Below are 26,900 nucleotides of genomic sequence, written 5' to 3'. Positions count from 1 at the left end.
AACATTTTATCATTGAAATGTTATAGGCTATGTATTATAAGATTTTTTTAAATTATTATTATTGAAATGCACAATCTTTTAAAAAATAATATAGTGTGAGACAAAGATACTGCAACATTTTTGATAAGCTTCTCCTGTACAAACAGTGCAGTATTTTGTATCTCAGACATCCACTAGATGGTGCCACACATAAGGTCTAGCTATCACAAAAAGCACAACGGATATCACTGAAACAAATGTTACAGCCGCTATAGATATCATTGAATAAAATACATAAGGTCTTCTGATATCTATAAACATATATCTTGGAATCAAATCAGCTGTGATTGAATGAATAGGGCGCTGTTTAACCGAGCTTTGATAATATCACATGAGTGAAATCCTCCACATAATTCATGTTTATGTGTAGTCACCAGACATTCTGTCTAATGTAAAAGAGACACCGTCATTACAGAGCTGTTTAAATCCTCCGTCTTTAGTTTGTGTAATGTATGTAACTGAGACACGCGCAGATCGTCAGTTTATCATTACCAGCTTCAGCCTATTTTTTTTCTCAAGACTTCAAGTGTAGACACAGACATTTACAGTGAATAAAACACAAGGCCCAATCCTTCTCCTGTTCTCCAGTCTTTTCAAACCCTTTTCTCTTTAAGGAGCTTAGTGTTGGCAGTCCTCACTGGCTCTCTGAACTGTGCTGTTTGTCTGTGTGCTTCATGGCTGTGCCTGTTAGTGACTGTGGATGTCCTGTTTCTCTCTGGCCTCCAGACTGCAGCTACACATGTCATTTGGAGTGTCAGGGGCTTGTTCAGCTGGACTGCAACCAACTAGACCAGCAGACAGAGGACGTGTCTTCTCCCACTTCACAGAGACGCAGCGCCAACGACCTTCAGGAGACAGTAAGTTCCCTCACTCAGCCATTATTTTTACATGCACACTAAAGAGGGAGCTCCTCACTATAAAGAAACACAAGGTGACGAAAGGTAGTGAAAAAAATGGTTCACAGGCATGTTTTAATAGGGTCACGGATTGAATATGATCACGCATGGTTAGGAAAGCAAAGTTGACTCAACAGCTTCCAAATAACTTTTATTGTTAATGTCAAAGGCTGTGTATTCAAATACATATTTGACCTTTATATTTGATATACTTGACATTATATTTCATAATGACTTTATTTCTCATAATTGCAACCATATATCTCATAATGTGACTTTATTGTGACTTTATTTCTCGCAAATGTATCTTATACATGATATCTCACAATGTGGTTTTATATTTTATAATTGGGACTTTGTTTCCCATTAATGTGAATTTATATCTTACAATGTGACTATTTTTTATTTTAAACTTCACATTCACTATGGCAGAAACAGACTTCTCATAGAAATGGTCTTGTATAACAGGAAAGCTGGTACTTTGACATATAGCATGGTGCAAAATATAAAATATAATAAAAAGATAAAATATTCCATGCTACATTCAAAGAATAGGCTACTATGGCAGTACCTTGCTACGTGCACAAATATTACTAATATTACTATACTATATTTTACAGTATAGTATATATGACTCCAAAATATATTAGAATAATGTAATAAATTGGTACTTTTAAAAGCTCTTTTGTGATGGATGAAACTTTTTGTAAGTGAAGCATGCAGAGAGCTTTCCAAATTCTCTTTCCAAAATTATACAGCAAGATGCGAGGGATGAAGCGGAAACTGAATCTGAAATCCTCCCTGGGATGCTTTGCTGGGACACATTAGCTCATGCTTAAGTGCCTCTCTGATGCTTGGCTGTGTTTTACACTGGCAGTGAGTTTAGTCCCAGGTACATAGGAAGTGACAGCACAGTTGGGACTGAGGAAGAGCAATAGGGGGCCTGCCTGGGGCACACTGTCCTCAGAAACACACACACACACACACACTTACTTTTGCCCAAGTTTCTAGGTGAGCCTGACCGAAAAGGCATGACGGCGACCTAGAGCACAATCAGACATATTGAATTTTGAAAACAATATCCAAAAACCTATTTCTCCACAAAGCGTTTATATGGTCAGAATAGTAATTACTGAAAAAAGCTTTTCCATCTCTTGTAGTGTTAGTGGATCCATCATGTTTACGAGACCCCTCCTGTCTGTTCCTATCTCGTCTAAATCAGGAAAAGAGCAAACGCAGCTGGCCTGTGCTGTCAGAGAGATTGAGAGCTGTTGAATGGTGAGCTGTCAGCAGAGGGCATTATGGTTATTTCTCAACGGAAATGAATTTCACATTAGTTGTCTCCTCACACAGTGCAGGGCTTCGGTCTTATGAACTACAGCTTGTATCACTGTAAGGTTGGACATGGACAAAAAACATTTATAATAGTCTGTTATTTCAAACTTCACCACATGGGGCAGATATATAACGCAGAATGATTGGATGATCATTTGTATTTTGGTTTGCATGTAAAAGCCTCCATTACAAAGTATAAATGACTATCTTTTGCAACAAAACACATAAGACATAGCTTAAACAAGGAAGTTATTTTGTACTTATAAAAGCCTTTGTTGGTCCTTATGTCTGTCACTGTGTAGTTGTCTTTACTGCCATTCAAACAGCCCAGATGGACGCACCGTTCAGCAGGCATTAGACATGCACAGGAAATCCAGATAGCCCATTAAAAACAGCCTCACAACATAATTACAGCCAAAACAGCAGCTAGACACCCCTCACAGACTTCAGGGATTATACAGCCAGAAGCATTTATTTGAACAAGGCTCCTTCACAGCCACACCAGCGCCAGGGGACCGGGGGGAGGACCATTGACCTTATGTAGATGAATCACAGAGATATATATGTGTGAATCTTAAAGGCATTTGCTAAGAAAACTCTTTTCTTGTTACATTGCCATTTTTTGCACATTTATAAAATCTTTGAGTCTAATTTTCCTCTGGATGTTGATTCTTATATACACTATTAGCTATGGAAGGAGATGATGATATTATTCAGTGGGGTGAAAACTCACACACACGTTGACATATTTCACACTTCCCCTGTTATCCTTATTGCACAAACATTTAACTGCTTTTTCTCTGTATCTGTCGGTCTTATTTTCTTTGTTTCATGAGAATACAAAATGTTCTTCATGCACATTACCCTAATATCCCACATACTGTTATCATGTAGGCACAGGCCCTCATGTCCCCTGTGGCCTTAAAATATTAGCGCTAACTCACAGTTAGCCTTGGAATATCTTTCCAATCTTGTAGCCTCACTGCCTCTCAGTAACATTAAGTGCTCCATCCCGAGGTCTTGTTCAGTTTTAGCATAAAAATATGATTTGATCTGAAAGGCCCTAAAGGTCTCTATTTGGTGAGCCTCTGTGCAGCATCAGGCACAAACAAGAATACATTTGCAAGTTTAGAGATGCTGTTTTTTTTTTTTCTTGGCATTTATTGGCTGTGAAAGTGCTGTAGACCGTGTGCTGATGGCTTGTTTCCCCAGCTGCTGGAGGTATCATCGGCTTTGACTCTTGCATAGTAGTGCAGATAGGCTGTTGTCATCTCGCATACACTTCCTTTTTCCTGTCCTCGGGTGTATACACACGCACAGCCACACATAGCCAACACACTTTTTATGTGTCGCATGCACTGTGGCCCCCTCAAACCACCATAGCTGCAGCTGGGGATATCAAGTTCAGTTCAGTTGAAAAAGTATCTATTTGCATGTGCCATTTTCAGATTTTTTTTTTTAATCTGGTCTATCATCTCACCGTATGATTTCCTGTAGAGTAACTAGCATGACAGCTGCAATGTGCATGTTTGTGCCGTTTCCAGTGTCCTCAAAAACTAAATATCATGATGTGAAATTTTGTCATGATTGTAGAGAGCTGTAGTGAAGTGCTTTTAAACATTGATCTGTATGGGATTTCTCAGTGCATTTTTGGATTCCAAAAACAGAATCTATGTTATAATGTCTTCCGGCTCTGTGGTGCTATAAGATAACCTGAAGAACTCAGGAAGTGAGAGGCTGTTTCTAAAGATGAGCTGTTTGAGCTGATCCACATGAAACAGCATCTGGGTTGATTTCACTAGTTAGGTGACGTGTTTTAGAGTGAAAAAGAGTTAACCAATTAAAATAGGATGCACATTGTTGTCATGTTAAAGGGATAATTAACTTTAAAATAAAATTAAAGGGAGACTCCACTTTTTTGGAAATAGGCTCATTTAAAACAGTTGGGTTTTACCGTTTTCGAATCCATTAAGCCGATTTTCTGATATTTAGAAGAATATCAGTAACCAGACAGTTTCTGGTCTCATTGACTTCCATAGTATATTTTTTCCTACTATGGAAGTCAATGAGACCAGAAACTGTGTGGTTACTGATATTCTTCTAAATCTCAGAAAATCGGCTAAATGGATTTGAAAACGGTAAAACTCAACTGTTTAACTCTGGGGGAGCTTTAAAATGAGCCTATTTTCAAAAAAAAAAAGTGGAGTATCCCTTTAAGGCTGCATCCCAAAATGCATACTTTCTTGTGTAGGAATATATTTTTAATAAGTAATTACTTCACAACTGCAAAAAAGGTACGCTCTAGTATGAATTCACGCCATTATATGGACGAGCATGAGTGGAAATTGTTTTTTAATCCTCCTTTTGTGGTCCAAAAAAAGGAAAGTATGGTTTGTGGCATTTGAACAACACTAGGGTGAGTAAATTATAACTTAATTACATCTTACATTTTTAATTGTAGCATAAACTATCCCTGTAACTAGGGCTTGGCACATTTTAGAACTGAATAATTGGCAGTGGCACCCATTCAGTTATACGTGAGAATTGAATTTGAAAAATATACCATTGTTGCAAACAGCGCCAAGGCTGTTTCTACAGTTTGCGCATCACCAAGTTTGGAAATCTGAGACCATCACCTGCATTATTTAAGTACGAGAGGGAGTAAGAGGTGTTATAGCAGGATCAGAAACATATCATATGTAGCGTCCTAACTGCACTTAACACCACTGTGAAACAAGAGATGAGTCCAGTGTCATGATCTGTCCAAGCCTCCAGTTACTCCTAACAGAATGTGTCACCAGCACAATGTAGAGTTTAGGACCAAAAAAAAAAAAAAAATGTAGGCAGAATACAAAGCCTTCTGCTTCCCTGTAGAGAAAAATGCCTGTGTTACAGATTGCTCGAGATACATTATCATTGTCACTGTCAGGCACATTGATTATCCACAATGCATCCAGCTCTCTATACACACTTGAATGGCCCTCTTCACTCGATTCTTCATACAGCAGTAAGACAACTTTATAGCCTGCATTTGACAAGATTAAATGACGATTTCCACTTGCATTTCTTCCAGGAGGTACCACGCTCCATTCCGTAGTACCCCTCACGGTTTCAATGTGGCTCTTTTGGTCTGGGTGATTTTACTTTGATTTTGCACACCCCTCCATCCTTCCATCCACAGTATTGATTGTGTTTTTCTGGGCAGGTGCATGAACCCCCTTCTTAGCAATCTTTTTTGAGAGAAACGATTGAGTTCTAGTAAGAATTAATTGGGGTGTATTGACAGTTAGCCAAAAGAGGACCTTTCTTCCCAGGGGGTTTAGAGATTGAATGTGTTCAGCCCCACTTTCCTTGTGATCCAGCTCATTGATTATGATAATGGCCAAGGCCACCACTTCAGGTAATTTGTCATAAGCTGCTGTCTGATGATGTTTTTATGTCCATAGAGTTTATGGATATGGACTCAATATGTAGTGCAGGACATCTGCTGCAATGAAAGAAGATGGCAGAAATATGGTCCTGTATAGTGTTCAATGAGATTCTAATAAAGCTGACAAGGGGGAAACCGAAAGTAGCTTTCAACCTCCCCACATTTATAGCGGCAAATAGTTTCTTCTCGTCTTTTATCTTTGTGAGGAATCGTCTCCCTGCTGGAGTAACCGACCTATGGAAAGTAGCAGTGAAAAAGAGGTGATGAATTATCTAATTTCATGCTGACTTGCCAGTGTTTAACCATAGCAACATTGTGTTGAATGGCATTGCATTTAGTCACATATGTAATTAAAACGTAATGTTTTGATGCATTTCTTTCACAAGAGAAGATATTTTGAATAATGTTGCGGCCCAAACAGCATTCGACTGCATTGACATTAATTTTATGGACAAAACAACGTCGAAACATTTTTCAAAATATCTGTTTTTGTGTTCCACAGAAGAAAGATCACACAACTTTCTTACAAATTATGCATTAAAAAAAGTATAAATGTAGTTGGAGATGTTTTAAAAGGGATTCGTTTAAGGGGGTTTTACCATGCAGAATGTTGCTGCTAAAATAATACAGTTAAATTAGTCAAACTAGTTGGTTGTGTGACAACTAGTTTTACCATTACATTGATAAGTTGGCCATTGTGTCATACTGTACCCCTAGTTGGTGAGCTGATGTATATGACAGTGATTTCATATCCTTCTGATTTTGTACTCCCATTTAACGTATTCTGGTGCTCCAGCTGGACTTTGTGTCTAATGCCCTCAAGGTCAGGGTCAAAGGTTAAGACCAAAATCCCTGATGGGTGCAAGGAGAGATCAGATGTAGCTGTAATTGTGACCTCCAGTGGAACATGTGTATATTTTATGTTGTGACACTCTCACTGTTGGTCTGGAGCCCACTTTGTTTGTGGTTTCCGCTTTAATTTGTGTCCATTCTTTTTGCTTTAGATTTATTCTAGTTTAATTATTTTCCTGTCTGTTAGGAAAACATCTATTAACCTGTTAACTGTCACCCCCCCCCTTTTTTGAATAGACATGAAAATGCACATTTCGAACTTAAATGGTTGTAATTCAAGAATGCTTTGGAATATAGACATATGATTGGTCTTGTTTTAAAGAAGACATTTGGCAGATTTTTGTAGAAGTGAAATAAATTAAGAAAGTGAAACAGAAAAAAAGTTATAGAAGTTTGAGTTTATGGAAATGTACAATGTAAAAATATTAATTATTCATATTTTACATAAAATATATATTTTCAAAACCTGGGCTACTCTAAAATGGCAGAAAGATCAAAGCCAAAAATCTGAACAAGTTGTGTTTCAAATTTTAGGTTGATATCTCAAAAAATGAGCTTTCAGTAAGATTTTGTTTGAGCGCAGTACCAAACTTTTTCACTAGGGCACAATCAGACTCCATTACTGCCCATATAAGGGCGCCTGCATTTCCATTCGTGTTTTGAGTGATATGAACCATTATTTTCACAATTTTCATACAATTTCTGAAGTAGAGATCCTATTCAGAAGTAGCATGGGAAGTTTGGCAGATTTTGATATGAATTGAACCTCTAAGAAACACATACAAAGAACACGCATGTAAGTCATAGCTAGCTGACACGTCACAAATGGTGAATTTATTATTTTTTTCTTGATATTTCACACTTTTCAGACCTTTTTTTCCAAAATAATTGAATGGATTCTATCTTTTGAACTTTTGGCATGAAAACAAACTGAGGTATCTACCATTTTTTCATGATTTTTCATGTTTACTGCTATTTTAAAATAAAGGTCTGAACACGCCTTATGAGTATGAAAATATTCTTGTTTTATATTGATAAATTATGGCTCCTCTGTAATATATTTTGAAAATCAGTCACCAAATATGGAAACTAGAGATTGTAAGCTTTCAAATGATATATAGTTTGTCAATATTATTTAAGGTATTTACTAAGATATTATTGTTTTAAAAATATAGTGGCAAACGTCCCACCTGTGGGACGGTGACAGTTAAGTGGTTAACATTTGTTTAAAAGAAGTTTCTTTGTTTACGTCATACAACAAAATATTCTGGGGCCATGAAATATGATTTTTTTTAAAAACCTGGAAACTCAAAAATAAATACTCTGGTGGGGAAATAGTTAAAGGTCCCCTGTAAGAAGCACTACTCTCGCAGTGTAATTCTGTTAGATGGTTCATGCAGTAGAAAGGCAGTGGTACATTAAAATGTGATGAATTATTTACAGTGTGCAACAGTAATGATGATCAGTTAAGGCCTTTGAATACTACCTGTGGCTTTTGGAGGCTTTCTGGAACACTTACATTAACATTTTATTCATGTAAAGGTCCCTTTTACTCAAAGCGTCTAATAAGGAACATGACAAGTGCACAATGCACAAGCAAATTTTATAGATACTAATTTTATATTAGTACAGCAATACAAGATGGAAGATAAAGCAGAAATTAAACTCAGGAATAAAGAGACTTGATTCTGATTCTGCATTTAGATATTTAGATATTTAGATGTTTATGTATTTATTCACATTCCAAATATGTATTATTTATTTGGAATACTTTATTCTGCTATGCTAGGAAAACTGTAGAGTTGGCTATTTAATTGACAACCAGTCTAGTTTCATGTTTCTCATATTACTCAATGGTCCAATTTAAACCCTAACAAGTAAATAGTTGGACATTCCTTATTAATTTAAGTAGCCATGTAATAAGTGAGCTAATATACAGTCAGTCACCAGGCAGTTATCGCAAAATAAACCACCCAATCACCTTTATTTTGCGCCAATGACCAGCTCATTATATGTTTTTCATTACTTTTTCCAAATAGAAGCAAATATAAAGATTATTTTTAGAGCTGCCTGTAGTAATGTCATTTAACAATAGTGTGGATTCATGCTGCCTGCCACCAGGAGCATTTTGCATATCAGGTACTATGTAAAATAGCCTCTAAAAGACCACATGCAGAGAGCTATTTTTTTCTTCCTCTCCCTCCTTTTTTCGCTCTTCTGGTATATTTTTCTCTTTCTTTCCTTCCTTCTTTCTCTTCATTGGCAAATGTCTTGAGCTGAGCAAAGAGGAGTTGTATGCAGGAAGAGCGATAGTGGAGGAGGGAGGGCAAAAAAGGAGGGTGTTTGTGTAAGCTTGTAGGCAGATAACAGACTCCAGCCACAGATGGTAGAGCGAGTGAGAAAGAGAGAGAGAGAGAGAGCGTGCGCATTGGTGTGAGAGAAGGAGGAAGGGAGGGAGGTGCAGAACGTCAGTTCGCAGCTCACTAAGTCACTGTGAGGCAGGTTGATTCTCTGCCGTCTTTCTAGCAGCTGTCGCAGCCTCACTGTGGACCGGAGACTTCTGCATCCATCTGAACCGGCTGTAGGAATATTCGACCCAATGTCCGTGCAACATTCTTACATCTTTAGTGCTCAAGAGCCTGTTTACAGCAAGACTGTGTGACTGTATGTGAGTTAGTGGATGCCAATACAAGCAATTTGTGTGCAGTGACATGCTTTCCTCCACCCTGGGCTAATTTTCTCATCTCAACTGCTTGTCGTGGGTTTAAAGCACCAAGCTGTCAGCTGAAAAGAGCAGGAGAAACTACTTCAGTACAACTGCCTGTTTGTAACCTGTGGAAACAGGAACTGGACTGCAGATACCGGCCGCAACGTTCGCTGAGCGTCATCCTGCAAGTTTCAGCTCTCGTTTCTGGTGACACGTGGAGATCTGGCCCTTCAACTGAACCTGTGGTCCCCCGTTCCCAGCCCATCCTCCCCTTCCCAACCCTGGAGCCTGGAATGGTGCGTTCGGCCCCCCGGAGACCCGTGTAGGGAGTCCCCCAAACTGGATCCATCCTCGCAAATGACCGGCAGCAATAGCATGAGCAGTGGGTACTGCAGCCTGGACGAGGAGAGCGATGACTTCACTTTCTTCACCGCCAAGACCTCCTTCTTCAGGCAGCCACAGGCAAAGCAAGTAGCCAAGGTAGTGTATGAACACGAGGCTATTTGTACTGTGAAGATTGAGGGAGCGTATTTGAAACAAAAAAAAACTGAAGCGTGTACACGGAAGTGAATGCATTTTTCTTGATGTTTCACACTTGATGAACTGTTGAATTGTAAGGAAGGTGTTTTGGATGCATTCAAAAACAAGTTTATGACCTGATATGTTTAGAGTGACAACATACACTCTGTCTGTTTTGGGTTTTCTTGCATTTTGTTCAGCACTGTTGAGATTCTTAAAGTTAGATAAGACTGGCTGTAGTATAAGATTTTCCTATGGAAACAATGTCGGTTAAAACCTCCGCTGTTTAGAACGACTGCTTCAAATGAACAGTCTCTGAAGAGAAAGAAGCTTATCCATTGTGATTCCTTTCAATTAATATGAGATTTATGGCAGCCATTTTGACACTCTAACTAAAGTCATAATTTAGACACTGTTTACCAATCTTGAAATGAGCAGATAAAACGAAGGCCACAATTTCTGGTAGAGCATTGCACTAGCAACATCAAGGCCGTGAGTTTGATTCCCAGGGAATGCATGGACAGATAATGAAAAATGCTATACCTCGAATGCCCTGTACAGTAAATTGCTTTGGATTAAAGTGTCTGTTAGGGTGACTATCGAAACGGGGTTAGTAGGTGGAGATTGAACTGTTGTGTTGAGTTTACTCAAACTTACAATGATAAAAAGAGCTTAAATATGTTCTATGGAAGATTAAGAAGTGTACAACCATTTTAAGTGTGCGCTGCACTCTAATTTAATAAGTATTGCACAATATAGCTAAAAAGAACTTAATGTACTAGGTTAAAAGTTTAATTTACTGTAAGGTCCATGTATTTGCATTAATTCCATCCACTGAAAACATTAATGCAAATTGCATTAGCTGCATATCTTGACCTTCATTATAGACCCTTTCAAGCATGGGAGTGTACATAGAGTGCACTCTCACACCCTCAGAGCTCTCTAATGCTGTGAGGGGAAGGAAATGGCTGCTGATTGTGTCAGAAAGGCCTATCCTTCCCTGAATCAGAAAATGTGTTATTTTACAAGACCCCATCGCTTTTACTCTGGCTTCCTGTTACTCTAGACCTCCCTATTGATAGAAGCACAGTTGTTTAGTGAGTGACTGAAAAGTCAATCAGGATATAAATTGTGTCTTGTGAGTAAAGGAGCAGTCACACTATTTATTTCGTTGCATTAACTTCCATTCATACACATGCGAAAACGGGAGTGCGGAAATGCATTTCATGTGTTCCAAAGTTCAAGTTTGGTGAACTTTAACCTGCACATTCATATCACGTGAAGCAGAGCGATAAGTCACGGTGTGACCTCGAAGCTAAATTTAAAACTATTATAGTTATAGCTAATTATAGATAAATTAAAGTAGGTAAGTGGAGTTGCTTGTATGATTTTAACTTTTGGATTGATTATTATTTATGTGTTGAACTTGCGTTTTTAAAAAGATGCTGGAGAGCTTGACATCAAATCACGACCGTTGCAGTGTCCGAAGAGATTTTGCATGCTCAAAAGTCTAGTGTGACTGCGGCTTTAGAATGCAACTGTATTGTGGACGGCACAGAAATAATATTTCATGGCCTAAAACACTTCAAACTTCACTCCCACACCTGAGCTGACCAGCCTTACATCACTTTCTGCAGTATCAGGTTTGGAAAGAGCTCCTCAGGATGTGAATTATTCATCCTGTTCTCTTCTCTGTCTGGACACAATGTGGGCTGTCAGCCATTCAATAGGCACAGTTTACATTGTTTGTTTGGTTCTTATGTGTTTATCAGTCTGTTGTTATATTGCACACACTATTGTTTAAAGGCTTTGGTTGGTTAGATGTTTTAACGTTTTTAGAATTTAGTCTCTCATGCCTTTATTTGAAAAAGTACAGTAAAAACAGTGTTATTGTGAGTTAGTATTACAATTTAAAATCACTGTTTTCCTTTTTATGTCTTCAGTGTCATGTAAGGCTTCAAAAATCAGAACAAAATGCAAAATGGGAAACATTTGTAATTTATTTTCAAAGTTATTGTTGCGTAACTTCTCTGAAACGTATTGAGGATCCAAATGCAGTCGTTTATTAGTGTAATCCAGAATCATAAATCAATATAACACACACAGGCAAACAATCCAAAAGCACAAAACACAGGTAGACAGGGAACCCCACCCCCCACACCAGGATTTTTGGGTGGATGATAGAAAGTTCAAAAGAACAGTATTTTTTTAATAATCATTATAAATGTCTATTTATAATATAAATCGCTTGCTTTCACTTTAGATCAATTTAATGCATCCTCCTTGTTTAATAAAAGTGTTAATTTATTTTTTTAAACCAAACCTTTGAAAGGTATTGTAGTGTATAGAGTGCAGGTGTGCTGATGTCCCTACCAGGTTTCTGAAACTGTCATTTTTTTTTTTTTTTTTTTGTCAGCCCCTTTCTGGAAAAATCTTTGTGCTCTAGACCAGCACCAAACCAATCTAGCCAAACATAAAAGTTCATGTCTAACCTCATGTTTCCAGCAGGGATGGTATAGTAGATTGTTTGTGTATTGTGTTGCTAGGTGCAGGGCGTTACTTGTAATCTCAGCTATATCCCAGACTGAGATAAGATCTCTGTTGGTTATTATTTTAGATCATACGACCATTTGTGCATTGTTTTTCTTTTACTGAATAAAAATCAGTTCAGTTTGAATAGGCAGTTATAAGCACTCAGAAGGTGACGTTAGCTTGTCCTAATTCTTCTTAGCATCTCTTAGAAGAACCCCAGGGATGGATAAATGGGAGATTAGTCTACGTTCTTACTTTAGTCTGCACGTTCTTCTTGTGAGTTATGGGATTAAAATTGCTTTATGGATCAATAATACATTTCCGTTTTACCTCCGTGTGGTTAAATGTAGTAGACTGAAGGCTTTTAAAACAAGTGCATGGAATAATAGTGCCTTGATAAATGCTGCCTATTCTGTGTTCGTTCATTTATTAAAGACAGCACATCTCTGCACAAGTAAAACATCTATTATACATCTCTTTTAATCTTTTTTTTGTTTGTTTTTTAGACCTAAATGAGAGCTATACGTGATTGGGAACAAAAACATTATAGCTTCCTCTTCGAGGGCAGCCAGGGAGACGTTAACATTTAAACAGGGAAAGTCATACAGATATCTGTCTGTTTGTTCAGGGTTTTTCTGTGGTTCAAATATGGTGGATGTTGCAGCTGTGGTTCCATTTTGGCAAATGAGTCAAGCTCCCTTATTTCTTAGCATTATATTCGCTGTTTAAATGAATGGCTGGTTAAAGTCACATAGATAGAAAAATCAAACTGCTATAGTGATGCAGTGAGGAAATGATACATAACAACAAAACAACCCCAAGCACAATCCATAGATAATTAAGGCCTTCATTCTTAAAGGAATTGATAGCATAGGACTTGTGTTTACTGGTGTCGTGGGCTCTGGTGATCTGCGCTGTTTATTCAGGCATGTAGATGATGGGCTTTGCATTTGCGCTGGGATACCGAGAGGGAGGAGAGATCTTCTACTGCACACTTGACCCAGTAATGAGAGAGAGGGAGAGAATGAGTACACATATGCAATGTGTGGGAGGGAGCAGATCGCAAGGCATCATTCCTACACTGCGGCAGAAACAGCAGGAAGAGACACAAGAAAGATCAATTCAAAGCATATAAATCTTTGAAAGCAGGCTGGCAAATGCAGTGTGACACCTACAGTATTAACACTAAGGACTTGGGATGGGCATTTAGATTACCGATGTAGTCATACAACATAAATGGATTACGTGAGATTAACGAATATATATATATATATATATATATATATATATATAAGATAAAGGATTAGCTTCAATTTATAAATGTTATAATGTATATAATTTTATATTTTATTTACAAAATGTATGGATTATATATTATATATATATATGTGTGTGTGTTATATTTTGTTTTTTTATACAGAATATAAGGCATTTTCCTCGCTCTTTCCCATATTTTTCTCTTTTTTTTTTTGGCCTTCAATCCACACTGAGATGGCATTTTTGTCAGTGAAGATTGAGGTTTTTTTTTTTTTTTAAACGCTCTCCCAAGTGGAAACATTTGAATTTTGTAATGTGGACTGTGAAAATTGTTTTGATAAAGGGGTTGTTTAGTCATGTAGAGCCAATCCTGACCTCCTTGGGGTGCTGAGAAAAAAATCTGTTAAGGGGTCCTCCTACCTGACCCATGATGTAAACCATTTGCCATTACCACACAGTCACACCTGACACCCCAGTACTGCCACTACAATCCTCCCTCTTTTAGCACACAGTCACACCTGACACCCCAGTACTGCCACTACAATCCTCCCTCTTTTAGCACACAGTCACACCTGACACCCCAGTTCTCCGACTACAATCTTCCCTCTTTTAGTTAGTACTAATGAAAATTTAATTTCTGATTTCAGAAATAGATATATTTTATATTAATGTCAATAATTCACATTTTAAATAGTACAAATTTAATTATCGATATCAGAAATGCATCCTGTGAATTAATAAAAGCTAAAATGACTTGCCATTGCAAGGGGTCAAAATGAAAGTTAATATGAATGTTTAGGGTCTAAATGAAAACTTTGTAATATACTTTTATTAAAAATTCTCTTTAGTATTTTAAGAAAACACTAATTTTACCTGGTCAAAAACAGCTCTGTTTTCAGCACACCGTTTCAGTGCATATGCCTTTAAATGATAATGAGCTTCGCTCACTCCGCCCCTCTGTTCTCCAGGGCGTTTTGACACAATGCACATAGTATTGCCTTGACAACAGTTGAGGGTATATTTTGGAGAAAGAATGGCTCTGAGTCTCTGAGGACACATCTGACACATCGTATCAGTTTGAACTGGAGTCGCACCCGGAACAAGATGACGGCTGCAAAGTAGTTCCACAATTAAGGCTCAAACAGGACCTTGCTACCGATTCTTTTTTCAGGAGAAGGTTCTTAGCAAAACCAGCTTTATACTGACCCTCGTTTATAAAGCAGTCTGGTGAAAAATGATTCGCTCAAACATGAACGCATTGACTTTGATCGTGGGGAATATTCTCTTCGAAAACAAAACTCAGCCACTGCATCTTCAGCGGTTCAAATTTAGGAACATCAAAATGACTGCTGTGTTCGTTATTACACCCAAGAACAGAACACCACAATCGCTTAGACGCCATTCTGATCTAGCGTATCAACAATGCCGGACTATAATGACAGCTCACTCAGTGTAGGGATCTGTCGAACCGCTGCTGTCAATCAACAATCGTGGGGGTTGTCTATAGGCTTCTTAAGGGATCGAAACATTGTTAAAATAGTCAGTGGCTCTTAAGTTTATTCCTAAGTGGCAGTTTATCAAGCGACGAGAATACATTTTGTGTGTAAAAAAACAAACAAAAATAACAACTTTATTCAACTATTCATTTCCTTCTCTGTTGGCCTCAATATTTCACATAGTAAAACTACGCAACGCTTCTTGGTTGTACATCACACGCATCACACACATGACCAGCGTCGGCCAATGAGCCTACGTGTGACGCACAAAAAGTATACTCGCAACGTGCTTAGTGTGTGTGTATAGGGAGGATTGGCTCTTTGTGATGCATATTGTATATATGTGTATATATATATATATATATATATATATATGGTTATACCAGCATTGTTGAACCCTCTATTTATTTTCATAGTGTTGCTAAAGAAAAAATACCTTTTTAGAATATTCATATTACATTCACGCAAAGATCACAGAAAATGACTCGCAATTGCTCTCCTGTGATAAAACAAATGGCTAAGACAACACACATAAACTAGGTAGTACAAGCAAAAACAACCCACTGTAACTGTTAAAATCATGTATGAAACCATGTGCAGGTGGAGCCTTTATCTTTCTATATAGTCTCCTGTTTGCTTACCGGTCCTATAGGCTTATAGTGTCTGACTATGGCTGATTTATCTGCAGCTGAAACAAGTGCATTAGTACATTAGCAATGCATTAGCTGTCACTAACATTGTGTAAAGAGACTTCTTTTGAACATCAGGCTTCCCTAGAACTGATCCCAGCTAACACTTGCAGCTCTCACTTCCTGTATTTTGTGTTAGTACAATTCTCACGCCGATAACCAGAACGTGCAGCCCCCAAACATTGGTTTGAGGCCATTCGGCAGGTGCAGACGTAGATGGCTCGCATGTTTCCTGAAACTGACACTAAAGGCATTGTATTCCCTAATCAGTCTGAGTAGCCGTGTGCTGCGCTTAAGGACACCTGCTTGACATGCAGTGATGACTTTGAGATGACACTCTGATAGCATTTACAGCCGTGCCCTTTTCTCTCGTGCCATGTAGGCTCTGTAAGTTGATATTTGCGCAGGTCATGCCCCAAGGCACCTTTGGAACACCCTCCACATGGGCCTTCATGACTTTCTTTCCTCTGTTTGTTTAACTCTCATTTTTGATTTAAAGAACCGCCTGGAGCGGTAAACAATGAGAGTCGTTCTTCAGTAGTGGAAAGCGTATTGTTCAAAATGTGCTTCACATGACCTTATACAGGTTAGGTAGGTTTTATCTGTTTAATTCCTCGAAGTAAGCTTAACTGTTGTTTCCTAGCAAAGTAAAAACAAACAAAATGTATAATAATACAGAATAATATGTTGGATTATGGATTATATTTATACTATGGCGAATAATATGTTGAACATTCAGCTTTGCCATCACTGGAATAAATACAAATATAAAGAATAAATAAATAAATACATGAAACATTGGTGAGAATTAGAGACTTTTTTTCAAATTGATTAAAAAAAATAATTATTCCAAACTTTTCACATTTGACACATTTTGACTTGTATATTTTGGTAGACATTTTTGGCTCACCACAAGGACTGTTCTAGAAAAATATGCTGTCTACCACACATTAACAGGATATCCGGGTCGCATTTGATGTCACCTCTGCTCACACACTGCAGAAATCTGACATGGTGTGATTCACATCTTTTTCACAGCAGGTGATTTACTTCCTGAAACATGGAGGTAAATGATGCATCTGCAGCTGAAGATATTTATTACAGATTCTTTTTAAAAAACAAGCATTTCTATTGATGCATAAAACCCTGTGTGGTTTTTCAATCTAACCGATCGGAGTTTATTTTTTTACCTCAGGGAGGCGGGTTACTCGTGCTGGTGTAGCTATGGGTCAGCTCTTTAAAGGACAGTAGATACTGCGAGCTGAGAGAATCGACAGGAGAGATCCCACACATTACCCACCCACGCTTATAATGCCTTTTATTCCAATTACAACTCCCACAGTCATGAGTGCTCACTGTCACACACACTCTTACACACTTTCTTCAGCAGAAACCATGAAAACACCCACAGACACACTTCTTTACTCTCTGATTTTTACTATAAATTAAAACTCATTCTTATATTTGCATTCAAAATTATGATGCATGATGGCCTTAGCTTGGATTGCTCTAGGTCTAGGATGTTGAGTAGATGTATGTGCAGTAACACACACAATATGTCTGAATGAGACCATCAGGAGCAGAACGAACATTCAAACTGGTCTCCATTGTGTTTCCCCATTGTTCCAAAAGGCCACTTTCTCTGCTTTGGATGTGAGGAAGGGAGGGAGGAAGATATATTTAGAAGCTTACAGTCCTCTGGTCACAAATACAGGAATTCCTGAGAGATTTTGATTCTGTGCACCAAGGGATTTTAGTCAGTTGGATAAGAATGATGCCACAAAAATCTACTTAGTTTGTGTCTTAAATCCCTTGGTGCACACTGCACAGAACCAAAATCTCTCAGGAATTCCTGTATTTGTGACCAGAGGTGTCTTTGTGACCGACTTTATGTCTTAAATTGTCGACGTTGATAGAGAAGATCAGATCTTCGCATTAATTGATTTGGTGGATGGGATCATATTTCACCCCAAATTGGTGTATATTTTGCATAAATAAAATATTTAATATATGAAATAAATATATTGTCTATGAAACATTTCAAATATAAAATATGCTTAAAGCTGAAGTATGATTTTTTATATATATATATATAATTATATATATTTTTTATATATATATATATATATATATATATATATATATATATATAAATTTGAGACTGGACTTTCTGGTTGATTGACCAATGGTAGATTGTTGTTTCTAGAGCATTCAGGAAAATGGTCATTATTTTTACAATGTAGTTTGGTGAAACTAGAGGCATAGAAATGGCATACTTTACATTTAATTGTCATTTCTCTATGCATGCAAAAATAATTGTTCTATTTTCCCTTTGATTCTGGGGTTGAACTATGACACAGATATGTTTCTGCATAGTCTCACACAACTGGACATTGTCTCTGATCAAGACCACACAATATAGAACAGGTAAAGTGGGCGATTACACTGGTCATGAGATGATTCTGAAAGCTTCTCTTCACAGATCTCTGACTATATGTCACAGTGGCTCTCATACAGAAACAGAGAGATTGTCTCATGTCATTTCTCGTCTCATAAATCGCAAGTATATGCGAGTGTTAAAACGGATGTTTTAATTGCATCTCTGATTTAAGATTAAGTAGTAAAATGCATCAGACTCATGAACTTGATGCATTGTCTCATGAACCAGTGAAGATCATCCTTTCCAATGAATCAATGCCAAACAAACTAGGCCTATTTATGTCAGCACTGAGTCTCAGAAATTCTATATTTTGTACAATAATAAAATATCATTATTACTTTTGCAAAATAACTGGAAGGAAAAACAATGTATGTATTTTAATGTATTTTACTTGTTGCATTATTCATTTTGATATTAATTGGCGACTGAGGGAAAAAATCTGATTAAAATTTATAAACATTGTGTTTTACAGTATATAATTAATAATATATATATATGACCAAAGTAGATATTACCTACTGTGTAAATGTACATCATATTTCCCCCTCACCGAAGATTTTGTGTCGCTTCGTTTGGCGAGGTGTTTCTGTCGTGCCACCACATACCACAAGACGCAACAACACAAGTGCAGCTGTATTGCACATTTCCTGTCTGCAGATTTCGTCTTTCATAACAAGATGTCTCATTTGAGAAGATTTTTGAACTTTTCCGCCCATTAGACTGGTTCATGCCAGGCAGTGTGTGGGCCGGGCAAAAGTTAATTCATTTGCTAAATTCTTCTTCCTCTCCGCTCAGGCTTAATGTTTGTGTGTTCATGTGTGTATGAGTGGGTCTCTTTCTGCTCAATGAGACATAGAGCCTCCATGCTGGCGCCCCAGGGATCTCCATGAATAAATGATCTTGCTTTTTTCATTCTTATTCTTTCGTCCCAGAAAAAGACGAGAGAAACTCACTTTGCTTGTATTACGGGGGATGCAGCCAGTAGCTAAAAATACCTCTGACAGAATCTTTGTTGCTAAGGCTTGCTCAGCAACTGCACTGAATGTCACTCCCCCTAGAAAACCCCTCGATGAGGACCATTTCTTTCTGTCACTGGAATAGACGGAGCATTTAGCCGGGTCACGTGCTTTGTCATCATTCCTTTTGCTTTATTACCGCACATTAAAATGTGTGACCAAGGGTTTGGCATACCAGTGCTCATTTTTAGAAATTTGGTGCATTCATTTTATCAAAAATACAGTAAAACAGTAATATTGTGAAATATTATTACAATTGAAAGCAACTGTGTTCTATTTTAATTCGACTCCAGTCTTCAGTGTCACATTAACCTTCAGAAATGATTCTAATATGCTGATTTAGTGTCACGTAACATTTCTTCTTATTATCAATGTAGTTTATAATTTCACTCTAAAAGCCCTTACATCTCTTTTATTCTCTTAAATTCCATTCATGAAAAAAATAGGGGAAGAAATAGCACATTCTTTGGAATTTGACCATAAAGGAACATTAAATGAAAGCTGTTTCTTCCTGTTGTTTATTGATAGATCATTATGGATCTGTAAAACACTCCTCAGAGGCCAAAATTGTCTTTGTATAGACTCTAGTCCTGTCTCGATCAACCTGGATTTGTTTAAAGAAGTCTCAAGAGACATTCAAACTGTTACTCTCATCCTGTACACACACACACACACACAAACACAGAGAGACAGGTGTAAATAGTACCGCTCAGTGCGTGACATTGCCCTCTGGAGTTTGATCAATAAAAGTAATGTTCAGATGTAATGTTTTGGCTTTCTGCATCTAATTTATTTTCTATAGAAACAGAATTGAAAGAGCAATTGATTGGGCAAAATCCAGCATAATGCAACATATGTCAATATTGTTTGTCCATTTTTCCTGGAAATACTGCAAATTTTCAGTATACAAACCCCAAATGTTTATTTTGTCAACATTTATAGTGCTAGATGACAGACATGGACTAAAAGCCACAACACTCATTTATGGTAAGATTAGATCCATTATATATATTTTAAAATCTTCTGGAGAATCTCCCATCCTCCAATGTTTCGCTCAATACAGATTCAGCAGAATGTTGTCATGTAAAGCTTCTTGTGAAGGGCAGATAACTGGTTATCTTGATCACATATAGTGTCACTAATCTCAGCAGTAATCTTCCCTTCCTCCCTTAGAGATATTTTGCTTTCTCTACACTCAGTACCAGCAGTCAATAAAAAAAAACCAATACAGAGGTTCTTCCTCAGAGAAACTCCCTGTTATCCAAGAAGTGTTATTTATTTTACAGTAAAGGTTAAAAGTAACATTAAGGTACAATTTCAATGGGTCTGACTCAGTTTAAAAACTGGTTTCCAGCTGGTTCCTGTTCTGCAGAACATAAAACACAATTTACGCCACGTGAAGTCAGAAACACTTAAACAGGACATTAGCATGGGCTAGCTAGACAGATAAAATAATCAACTAGTTGAGAATGCGGCACCTCTACGCCAATCCATCTGCACGTCATCATGTCACATGCTCATAATCTCTCTAGCTACGTGAGACAACGTCAGCTTGTATGAAGTGTTGATGTGGTTGGCCTTTTCAACCACAGCGCATTAATACCTTACAAGGTCTCTACTGTGTTTGATATATAGCTTGCCCTTTAACCTTGCTCTCACTGTTTTAATCTTGGTTTTAGAGTGTCACAAAAGAGGAAGAGGAAGACAAACCAACATCCCTCACAGAAGAAGAAATTAAAGCAAAAATAGACGACTACAACTCCAAAGTGACGGAGAATGGAATGAAATTAGTGAGTTTTGATTTGTCGACAAAGCATTTACGCTCACAGTGTTGTAATTTGAGGATTCTACTGTGAGAAATGACCTGACTGAAGTTGTTTTGTCATCTTCCAGAGCTCAGATGGCACATATACTGGTTTCATAAAGGTTCACTTGAAGTTGCGCAGGCCCGTGACTGTACTTTCTGTGGACGGGAAGTTAGGAACGTGTTCCTCTTCTGATAGTTCAGATAATCGCACATCCTTCTACCTGCCCAGCGATGCTGTCAAGCAGCTACACATCAGCAGCACCACCACGGTCAGGGAGGTCATCCAGGGCCTGCTGAAGAAGTTCATGGTGCAGGACAACCCACGAAAGTTTGCCCTCTACAGCCAGACCCGTCGAAACAGCCAGGGTGAGCGTTCAAATGAAGACATGTACTTTATGGATAATACCGATGTCATGTATAATACTAATGTGTGGTTTGCTTGTTTTTTGTCAGATCTTTTCCAGAAGTTGCCAATATCAGACTGCCCCCTCTACGTGAGGCTGTTAGCAGGGCCTGATCTGGAGAACTTGACTTTTGTACTCAAGGAAAATGAGACTGGTGAAGTAGAGGTGATCTTTTCTACTCTCTCTAAATATGTTTGTTAATTGTAATTTGCAGAGGTATTTGAACACCATTGAGGACATATTTATGAATAAAAATATAGATTTTAAATAAAAAAAAAATACATAAAAAGTTACACATAGTCCCTTTAGTGTGTATGTTAAGTAAATATACTGTATATAGTAAATATTCTGTTTGTATACATACGCTTTTCATTCTTTATCACTGAAACTTTACAAAAAGGGAAATATATTTATATGTACGGTGTGTGTATATATATAATGTGTGTGTGTTTTTATATATATTTTAGCCTGCTCTGTCACAATGTTCTAGTAAACCTATTTTACAGTGTCCCTGATACACATCTGAAATATACTTACTATAATATTAATAATAACAACAACAACAGTAAAATATTTATAATTAACCCATGTAAATCATGTAGCAAATACATATAATTAATAATTATTACTCAGTACTTAAATGTATTATTACACTGTAACAAGGTCACCTTAAAATAAACGGTGTCACCAAAATTCTTGCTTTTTTTTAAAATATATGCCACTGAAATTGTACAAAGCAAAATTAAAAGGTTACTTTATATATATAATTTATAATATATATATATATATATATATATATATATATATATATATGAAGAGTTCAGATGCAAAAGCCTCTAAATGCCATTTGAAATTTTCTTCTTTAATGATGATTTTTATCAAGCTTGTATATTTAAGTTCAGTAATTTCACTTAAATATCAATTGCCATTTAAGTGAAATCACTGAACTTAAATATACAAGCTTGATAAAAATGATCATTCTAGAAGAAAATTACAAATGGCACTTAGAGGCTTTTGCATCTGAACTCTTCATATATATATATATATATATATATATATATATATATTATTAATAACTTAAATTTGAAGGCCATAAAAGCCTTCAAACATGATACATAACCCATGCAAGGTTCAGTAGACGGTTCAATTTCAGATAAATCGATTTTCTGGTTATTTCCCATGTCTGGCCTTACTGAGACATAGTCTTCTGTCTCTTTTTCAGTGGCATGCATTCTCAGTCCCAGAGCTGCAGAACTTCCTGATCATCCTGGAGAAGGAGGAGAAGGATCGCATACGGCAGGTGGAGCAGCGTTACACCGCCTACAAGGAGAAGTTGCAACAGGCTCTATGTAAGGTCGAGGGCAAACCGGGCTAATGTCGGACACAGACTCTCCTTCACCCCACTGAGCCAATGCCGGGCCAGGCTGGAAGACCAGCAGCCCAACAGACGAACTCACTAAACCTCCACTCAGGACTTTGTACAAGCTCTCAGCATGGCTCTGTGACCTTTAACCCCCAAAGATGGGCAAAAGGATCGAGACATGACTAAGACGAAGAGGAGGTTGGAACTAAAGAGTAATCCTTCTCTCTGGAAATGGCACACTGTTGAAAGCCCAGGAGTCTATTTCTGGCAGTCATGCTTTTTGATATTGAATGGGATTTGAATCGGTTTCTCTCTTTGTTTTTACATTGACCCCATCTGTCTGTGTCTTTTTATATGCTGCTGCTATTGCTGCTACTGCAAGTGTTACTTAAAGCATGACTTTCCCTTTGGTCTCTCTGCTTGTGTCTACCGCATGTCCTCTATCAGGGAATATCTATAAGAAAGAGGGAAGTAAAAAAAAAAGCACTTCCTGCTCAAAAAGGAAATGGGGAGACTTAAGTTATAAAATATGATGCCTGCAAGATTTCAGACTAATAGTAATTTTGTCCATACACAGTTCATAGACAATTAAAACATGCTACTGTAAAAAACAATGAATTATACTCTTTATACTGGAGATTTTCTTACTATAACTATAGTTGAACTGTATTAGTGATCATTTTTCACCCTACAGCTCACAGAGTCAAAATATCTCTATTTAAATATTCAAAATAGCTACACATCTCTATGGTAACTCTGTCGCTGCATCTATAAAAAAAAAGTGTTGAAACTGCTCAGACGCTGATATTTTGAGCTCCTCGAGAAATGTGAAATGGCTCAATGGCCCCTCATCCTTTCAGGTGTCCTAGGATAGCATTTAAAAACACTCAGTACTCAGTCTCTTCAGTGGGCCACCAGTTCTCAATGTGCTGGGAGCATCGGTGGATGTGAGGATTGTGGAATGTGGTTATCTGGTAAGCTTTTCTGAATCACGTCAGCTTTAAGCACATAATACAGGTCATAATACATAATAAGGTCAAGTTAGATTAGAGGGCATCTCCTAGATCAGCACTCTTAAATACTCTATGGATCCAAACCACTGCATATCACCAAAGGAAAACAAGTTCCCCATATTGTAATTACAAAGCTTTTTGCGAGGCAATATAGAGATATTCCTGCTAATGTAAAGTGGAGTCAGGATGTCTATGGTTTGCACACCACTCCTGGTCAACCAGTATGTAAAGTAGTAGACATGAGATTGATTTAACAATTTTCCCTTCTTTTTTGTGCTTTGATAATCTGCATTTTATTTTTTTATGTGCATACTTTGGTCTGAAAAATTATGCAGGAGCATGTGAATTGAATGTGTTTGTGACACTGGGGGAATTTTGCATTCTAAAGCACTGAAGCGGTATTCCATATTGGTCTGGAATAATTGTAAACATTTTAATTTAATGTTCAAGGCACTGATGTATCATTTTTCATTTCCCTTAAAAGCACATTTAAGTCCCAATGTTTTAAAGAACCATGTGGTTATAATTTTTGACCTGTATGTTAGTAGATGGTACTTTAGAGTCATGCGTTATCATTTGGAACACTGTGGCTGTGCCCATGTTCTTGGCCTGTATATTTTGATTTTGAATTGGTACACCTCCTGGTGGACTGGAAGTCTCACTTCCACCCTTAAGCAAGCGGCAGGGCCTCGTATGTCTGCTCGGACTACTTCTCCCTGACCGCCATGTTCCTGCTGGCAGTGCCTTTAGTCTCCGTGTAGCTTCTTTTGTACTGTACATATGCTTTAGATGTCTGGCCCTATAACTCCACGTTGAGAAATTTCACACACATTCAGTGGCAGTATCCAGGTGCTTTCAATGTCAGAGCCATTAAGTCCATGTGGGACTTTTTGGGACCAGTGATTCCAAATGTTGAGGTGTGTGTGAGTGTGTGTGCGAGTGTGCTTGTGTGCATCTGTTTTATTTATTTTTTTGGCTCAGTTTCTGTGTGTGTAAACTTGAATATTTGGACAAGTCAATACTATCGGGCAATCTTTTTTTGTTGTTTCAGAGTATCAAATGTTAAAAAGGTCTATAAAGCTGTAATGTAAATATACTTAAGAATGAAATAAAAGGTCACCCTTTAATGGCAATGAATGTGTCTTTCATTTACAATTAAATCAGTGAGTTAACTAACAATTCTGTAGTTTAAATTATATATAAGAAAAATAGAAGTTTACAAATAATAAATATTTAGTTTAAATTTAAATGAGGCTACTAACTTGAGTTACAAACAAATCCTATAGTTTTCATTTTAGGAGTAATCTTAAAAAGCAGGATAGATGCATAAAATTACATTTGACATTTTTAAACCTTTAATAGTGGTATACTGTAAATGTTTTACTACAATAGTGGAAAATATGCCAACATTTTAAATTTTGCATCACAAAATATTACTTCTGGTGTCCTGTATTATGTGTCAGATTTCATCATTTCTATCTATGGATCAAACACTAGTTTTACATCAATAGTATAGTATTGCACGAGTCATATACAACCAGCAGAGGGAACCCTAATCATACAGTAGTTCAAATGCAAACACTTTTCTTCAATTGCAAAAGATGTTTGCAATTGTCCAAATATTATTTATAATTGAAAGAAACTGTGGCAGTAGTTGTGATTTTTTTTAGATGTAATGCATGCTATCATATGTATGTATATGGTATTGTGTAGCAGTATAAAGAAAGCAAGGACACTATGTTGTCACAACTACATTGTGTCTAGAATAAATAAGAAATAGCCAACATTAAACCACAGTGCCAAAGGTCAGAGAGTGCACGTGTAGTGCATTGTGCACATTTGTGTACACATGGCACATTACAAGAAAAACAAGTTAGTCCTATTTCAATTGTAAATATAGTTGGAACTGGCTCCACACTTTAAATAAACACTTGGTAAAATCTACCTACAGGTTTAACAGCATGCCCATACTTGGAAAAGTCTGGCAATGTTTTAAGGACATCTAGAAACCTTTTAAGTCTCCACAAAAAGACAGCAGTTGTGAGTGTCCATCATAATGTTACAGGCCCACGTCTGCTACTGAGGGGTCAACCTGAAAACAATGTCAATATGTCATCTGAAGACTCAAATATAGACAGGTCTCAGCTTCCCCTAAGACTGATGGCTAAGAATAGCATACTATGGCCAGGGTCCTGTTGTAAGCACACCTAATTTAGCTTAAAATGTCTCACCATATCACCCTTGTCACCCCTGCATGTGCTCTTCTGCCTATGTTGATCTATATCTGGGCTTTAAAGAGTTTGACAACAACACCAGACTTGCCAAGGCAATTTAAGATATCCAACAAGGCTTAGGATTGTTGTGTTTGATATTTTCCTTATTTATCCTGCAATAAATCTTATCTTTGTTTTGTAGATTGCCATTTTAGCTGTGCTTTCTATTTTTGGCATGTAACATAAAACTTTTTAAGAGATTTAAGAAAAAAAAAAATATTCTACTGACTTTGTTTGAATGGTCACATTCAATGACATCTTAATTTTTACATACTGAATAACAGGTCTTCTTTCTGACATTTAGTGTTTTTTCTCCCATCTTAGGCCATCTTTAGACTGAAAAGGGTGAACAAAGGACCAATAGCTAGACATGTGGGTCCACAATAATGAACATCATTTTGCAAAATAAAACTGGTTAAATTATGCAAATAGTGAAAATAAAAAAATATAAAACAGCAAAAAATATCAACATTTGACATCACTCTAATTTGATGTCATTATTTTCTTATGTCTATACAAAACACTGTTTAATGTAATTTCCAAACATTTTAAAAAGAACATTTTTTAAGAAAGAAAAAGAAATGGTTTTGAGTGAGAGTTTCAAAATGTATATCTAGCTTAATGTAGCCTATAGCCTATCTAGCTTATCAGTAACATAACTGCAAGCCAAACGATTTAATGGGGACTTTATTATAATTATCCATTTAATTTCATCCTTCAATTCAGTCGAAAACATATGCGAATATAAAAAACTGAAGAATCATTTCTTTGTCATCACGACAGATATCACATTAATAATACATTTTCAACTCGAAAACGTTCCTGTTTTGTT

The 26,900-nt window shown here is 37.1% G+C and overlaps 1 protein-coding gene across 3 annotated transcripts in view; it reads left to right on the top strand.

Moving 5' to 3' along the window:
- rassf5 (Ras association domain family member 5) overlaps positions 1–24,928 on the top strand; it is a 40,448-nt gene extending 15,520 nt beyond the window's left edge. For 2 of the 3 annotated variants that reach the window (XM_039673269.2, XM_089125136.1), the window contains exons 2-6: positions 766–896; positions 20,888–20,998; positions 21,102–21,381; positions 21,469–21,584; positions 22,642–24,928. In XM_039673269.2, coding sequence (XP_039529203.2) covers positions 766–896; positions 20,888–20,998; positions 21,102–21,381; positions 21,469–21,584; positions 22,642–22,794 — 791 coding nt within the window. In that variant the 3' untranslated portion in view covers positions 22,795–24,928. Of the gene's footprint in view, positions 1–765; positions 897–9,006; positions 9,740–20,887; positions 20,999–21,101; positions 21,382–21,468; positions 21,585–22,641 lie in introns of those variants that run through there. The other variant, XM_039673270.2, reaches the window with a different exon arrangement.
- The last annotated feature ends 1,972 nt before the right edge of the window (positions 24,929–26,900 follow it).

Source organism: Pimephales promelas, chromosome 21 (genome assembly GCF_988280905.1).
Source record: "Pimephales promelas chromosome 21, fPimPro1.hap1.1, whole genome shotgun sequence".
NCBI classification, from domain to species: domain Eukaryota; kingdom Metazoa; phylum Chordata; class Actinopteri; order Cypriniformes; family Leuciscidae; genus Pimephales; species Pimephales promelas.
Note: the sequence above shows the minus strand (reverse complement) of the source record. Positions and strands in the feature narration are given on the sequence as shown.